Source organism: Pteropus vampyrus, unplaced genomic scaffold, assembly GCF_000151845.1.
Source record: "Pteropus vampyrus isolate Shadow unplaced genomic scaffold, Pvam_2.0 Scaffold35, whole genome shotgun sequence".
Taxonomy (NCBI): Eukaryota; Metazoa; Chordata; class Mammalia; order Chiroptera; family Pteropodidae; genus Pteropus; species Pteropus vampyrus.
The window spans coordinates 26545-31799 of NW_011888816.1; the positions used below are offsets into that span (position 1 = coordinate 26545).

The 5255-nt window shown below is 60.6% G+C and overlaps 1 protein-coding gene across 1 annotated transcript in view; it reads left to right on the forward strand.

The window, feature by feature from the left end:
• Nucleotides 1-5255, forward strand: part of ALS2CL (ALS2 C-terminal like) — a 19291-nt gene that overhangs the window by 8341 nt on the left and 5695 nt on the right. Inside the window, exons 11-15 of the mRNA XM_023529017.1 lie at nucleotides 1074-1172; nucleotides 1275-1436; nucleotides 2000-2111; nucleotides 3213-3290; nucleotides 4108-4240. Coding sequence (XP_023384785.1) covers nucleotides 1074-1172; nucleotides 1275-1436; nucleotides 2000-2111; nucleotides 3213-3290; nucleotides 4108-4240 — 584 coding nt within the window. The remainder of the gene's footprint in view (nucleotides 1-1073; nucleotides 1173-1274; nucleotides 1437-1999; nucleotides 2112-3212; nucleotides 3291-4107; nucleotides 4241-5255) is intronic.

The window sequence follows — 5255 nt, forward strand, 5'->3', positions numbered from 1 at the left end:
CAGTGGCAGGCCCACCTGACGCCACGGGCAGGTCGGCTTTTGAAGAAGCCCCACCCTGTGCTACAGCCGGGGAAATTAGGGCCCAGAAGGCAGAAGGGACTCGCTGAGGTCACACTCCCGAGCGCGTCTGCTAGTTCCGATACCCTGATACTTCCAGAGAGGGCTGGACAAAGCTTAGGAACTAAAAGATCGAAAAAATGATGCGTGTCAGACGAGCAGAGGAGGATGGTAGAAACCCCACTGACTAGCATTTGGCTCTGAGTTTCCTATAGGTCAAAGGGAAAAGGGAACCTGGATGTTTCCAGAATTCTCCCTCCCGGGTGTAGTTGAGTGTGCCCCTCGAGGCTGCGGGGCACACTCAACAGGGCTGGGAGTGCTGGGGTCATTGAGCTCAGAGGACAGGGCTGGGCGGGGCAGAGAGGCCAGTCCAAGGGGACTCAGGCCACTGGGAGAGAGAGTCTGAGGCTGGGGGTCATGTGCATGTGGAGGGATGGGTCTGGTGTGCCTGATGCCCGTGGACCTTGATTGTGTTCCAGGGGGACCCTGAGGTGGCCAGACGGGCGGAATCACGTGGGGAATTTCTGCCAGGGCCTAGAGCACGGGTGAGGCTGGGGCTAACGTGGGGATGTGTGGGGGGCAGGAGAGTGGTTTTCGTCCCTGTCAAGGTCACTGGGCTGGCCTCATCCTAAATTCCCAAACCTTGAATAGGAACTTTAGAGGCCATCTGGTCCAGCTCCCCTCATTGTACAAAAGGGGGCCGCCTCCCCCAGGAAGACTGCCAGGGTGCCACCTCCCCCAGGAAGACTGCCAGGGTGCCCTTACCCAGGGCCCGAGCAGGGGCGGGCTGTGGAGGGCGTGGTCCAGAGCCAGAAGGCGCTCCCAGGAGGCGTGGGGGCAGGATGGAGGGGCCTGGAAAGAAGACGGGGTCCGAGCGTCTGAGAGTCCCCCGTCGTCTGGGAAGGCCCCTGGAGGCAGGGACGCCCCTGGTGGCATGGAGGGGGTACGGCGGCCGGTCTGGGGTCCGGGCAGCGGTGACGGAGCTGATGTCCCTCCCTACCCACCCCCGCTGACAGCTTTGGCATCCGCCTGGTGCCCCAGGCCTCCGAGGACAAGTTTGACTGTTACAAGTGCCACTGGCAGGAAGGCAGCATGTGTGGCTACGGCATCTGTGAGTAAGTGACCCTTGGCCTGATGGTGGGATGGGCTCGTGGGCAGGGCACGTCCCCTTGGCCAAACTCTGGGAGGCAGGGCCAGCCGCCGGTCACCCTGTCCAGGTACGGCAATGACGAGGTGTACAAAGGCTACTTCCAGGCGGGCCTGCGGCATGGGTTTGGGGTCCTCGAGAGCACCCCGCAGGCCCCTCAGCACTGCAAGTACACGGGCCACTGGGAGAGGGGCCAGCGAAGCGGCTACGGCATCGGGGAGGACGGCGAGAGGTGAGTGCTTCCCGGCCACCCCCAGGACCGCCTCGCAGTGTGTGTGCCCCGTGTCAGTGAGTGTGCTCTGTCTGTCCCGCAGATTCTCTCTGAAGTCCCTCACTGCCCCTCACCCCCGCGGTTGTCGCTAGGCTCAGGACGAGGGGGCTGGCCTCCATGGCCGCAGGGGCCTCCCCATTCTGGTGCCTCCTCCTGCTTTCTGGGAGGAGGTCCTGACTCCCCCGTGGGGCCATCTGAGGCCCTCTGGGCTGTCAGACGAAGCGCTGGAGCCCAGCCTGTTCCTCCGACCTCACCCCTGCCGTGACGCCCGGGCCACCCCTCCAGCCCTCTAACCACTGAACACCCTCACATCTGCCCTTTCTGCCACCTCCCCCAGGAAGACTGCCAGGGTGCCCTTACCCACGTCGTCTCCCTCCATCTCCCACTCTCTTGGGGCACCCGACCTCACCTGCTTCATGTCTGAGTTGTCATGTCTTACCTGCCACCCCCTGCCATGCCAGCAAAGCACACAGGCTCATGAGAACAATTCCGATCCAACTCTGGCCACCCCCCTCCTCTCCCAGGGGTGAGCGCTACATTGGCATGTGGCAGGCCGACCAGCGCCATGGCCCAGGGGTCATGGTCACCCAGGCAGGAGTCTGCTACCAGGGGACCTTCCAGGCGGACAAGATGGTGGTGAGTGGGGTGACCTGCGTGTGTCCTGAGCCGCCATCTCCTTGTACCGGGGCTGCATTCTGGAGCCCCCGGCTCTGGAGGGCCCCCTGCTCTGGTCAGGGGTGGGTGGGTGGGAAGCTGAGTTCCTAAGTGCCGGAGGCAGCCACACCTGGGCAGAGATTCAGTTCTGCCACCCACCTACTCTGGCCTTGGCCAAGTTCCCCCTCAGCAACTCAGATTAACTACTTATCATAAAGACTAGTGAACTAGCAGGAGTGGCGTGCGTGGTGAGGGTGCTGCCAGCAGCCTCTGCAGCTGCGGTTACGGACCTCTGGGTGCCGAGCCCTGGACGCATGATCTTGTGGGATCCTCCCAGTAGCCCTGCGGGTCATGTCATTGTCCCTACTGTATGAATGAGAAATGCACGGCTTAGAGAGGTCAGGTAACTTGCCCAGTGTCACGTTCTAATGAGTGGCAGTGTTGAGACTCAAACCCGGGTCTCCTGAGCCCGGGCACCCAGCAGTCGCCTCCTGCCTCACCCTACCCTGCCAGGGGCTTGGCGCATAGTAGGGCTCTAGCCTCATGGCTGTTGTTGTTATTCTGGTTCGTTTGTTTATTTATGCTATGCTTTGTTGTGGAAAAGGTCAAAGGAAGAAGAAAAGACAGGAATGAGCAATAAACTAGATTCAGAAATAAGTGGAACAGAAATTGTATCCTGTTTGGCTCTGAGCTTCCTGGCAGCCAGTGCAGCAAGAGTGCCTGATCGGTTCTCCAGTCCCCAGCCCCGGGGTCAGCCCCGGGGTCAGCGACAGGGAGGAGGAGATGGTTCAGGACACGAGCAGAACTTCCAGAGCCATCGGAGCGAAGGGAGGGTCCCCCAAGGGGCTTCCTGAGAGAGGTCCCCGGGGAGGAGGAGCCAGGCCCCAGGGTGACTCGGGGATGAGGTCCCTGGGGCTCACACTCGGTGCGCAGCGGGCCGGGCTGGCATCCCACCAGCCACAGTCCTAGGAGGTGCGACGGGACTCAGGACCCTGCTCCCTGTGAATTAATGCCTACTCCCTCCTTTCCTACCATTTCCTCCCCACCCCGTCTTCTCCTCCTGTCCCTGGCTCCCTTCCCTAGGGTCCAGGGACCCTCCTCTCTGAAGATGACTCCTTGTACGAGGGCACCTTCACCAGGGACCTGGCCCTCGTGGGGAAGGTGAGGGACACCGAGCCTGCTCCACTCTCTGCCGAGGCCAGGGCTGGAGCCTGCACCCGCCTCCCAGGGCCCAGGCTGAGGGTGTGGGCAGTGGGCGCAGAAGGGAGGGGAGGACCTCCCCATCTCCACGCAGCCAGGGGTGGGCGCAGGGACCCTTCCCTGCAGTGGGGGTGTGATTTGATCCTGGTGGGAGTCGAGAGGGGAGGGGCGTGCTTGCGATGGGTGTGGCGGGTGCTGGGGGCCTTCCGGAGTGTCTGCCCCCTCCGGCGCCACCATCAGTGCCTCGGGCAGGTGCCGCCGGAGTGACGGTCTTTCCTGCCCGAGCTGACCCAGCAGAAGGCAGTGGTGTCCTTGCTGGGGCTTTTGGAAATGTGGGTGCTGTTTTGGTTTTGTAATGACTGGAGGCCACCGTAGCATCTGGTGGGTGGAGACCAGGAGCGTTAGGAATGGGACAGCCCCACGCAGCAAAGGATCGCCCCTCCCAAGGGCCAGCGGTGCCCCACGCCCTCCCCAGGCCTCTGCTGACCTCTGGACTTGCCCACCCCGGCCCCAGAGTGGTGGTTCTCCCCGCTCTGAGCTGCGAGTCCCTTCTCTCTCTCTCTGTCTCCAGCTCTTGGTGGGGGGGCTCCTGCAGGGGTGGAGGGTTATGAGTCCCTCAGGCTGGGGAGGATTGAATGGATGGTGGGAAGGCCACCCACCAGTCCCTAGCCTCTATGACCTGGAATGGACCACGCGAGGCCTGTCATGATTGGATGCAAGGGCAGCTGGACAGACAGACAGTACACAGACATCCCTGCCTCTCTCTCCTGGCTCCCAGGGCAAAGTCACCTTCCCCAACGGCTTCATCCTGGAGGGCATCTTTGGCAATGGGGTGGGGAGAGGCCTGCATACTCAGGGCGTGCTGGACACAGCTGCCCTCCCGCCTGACCCAAGCAGTACCTGCAAGAGGTAAGAGCCTCACCGTGTGGCCTGGCCTTCCAGAGCCCATCTGGGGCAGTGGCGGTGGGAGGTGGTCTGTGTGTGTCTGTGCTTCCAGGGTCTCAGGTCTTATCAGAGGGGCTTCTCTGTACCTCTTAGCTCTTGGGAGAGTTCAAGGAGCCCGGGGCACACAGCCCCCAAGTCAGACACTCTTGGAATCAAGGGCTGTGTGTTGATAACTCCACATGCCACAAAACTGTAGAAAAACATTACATGTAGGCTTTGTTTAGACCCTGCTTTTTTAACAGGACGGGTAAAAGACAGCTTATAAAATAAACAAACCAGAATAAAATAGAAAATAAAAGTGTGAGTTGAGCTTAAAAGAAAGGGAGGTGCAGATAGGCCTGCTAATAGTTATGATTGACTATTATCCTAGCATGAGTTCCCCGGTAGCCGAGGTGAAGAAGGAAACTTTCTAAGTGGAAGAGGAAGACGTGGTTTTGCACTGACGGGGGCATCTAAGTGTGTGGTGGTTCCAACAGGGTGTCAGCCAGCATTTTAGATGTGGGGAGTGGATACAGTTGACTTCTTGACCCATTGTCCCTGTGTGCTTCTCTCTGACGGTAGGAGCTGAGCATGGATAGCAAACCTCAGGGGCATGACCTAGCCCGGCTGGGGTGCAGGTGTAGGGAAATCTGTGAGCGTGGCGGAAGGGCAGTGCTGCATTAGACGTTCACACAGCCAGACCCTCGGGCCTGTTGGCCAAGGCAGGATCAAGCTCAGGAAGGAACAGGTGTGGTGGGACCTTATGGCAGGGGATCCTGGACTTCTGGGCACTGGTCTCTCTTAGGACAAGACCCCGTTCTCTGGACTGGGGCTCCAGCTCTCCAGATCTTTCTTTCTCTGTGTGGCCCTGTCTCTCTTCTCTACCGAGCAGTAGACTCTGTCCCTACTCAGCCTCTCCTTTCTCCTGGAGCGTTTGAGGCAGATCCATCTGTATCTCCAGTCCATCCACCCTTCCTGGGCCCCGACTCCGGGCCAGGCTGG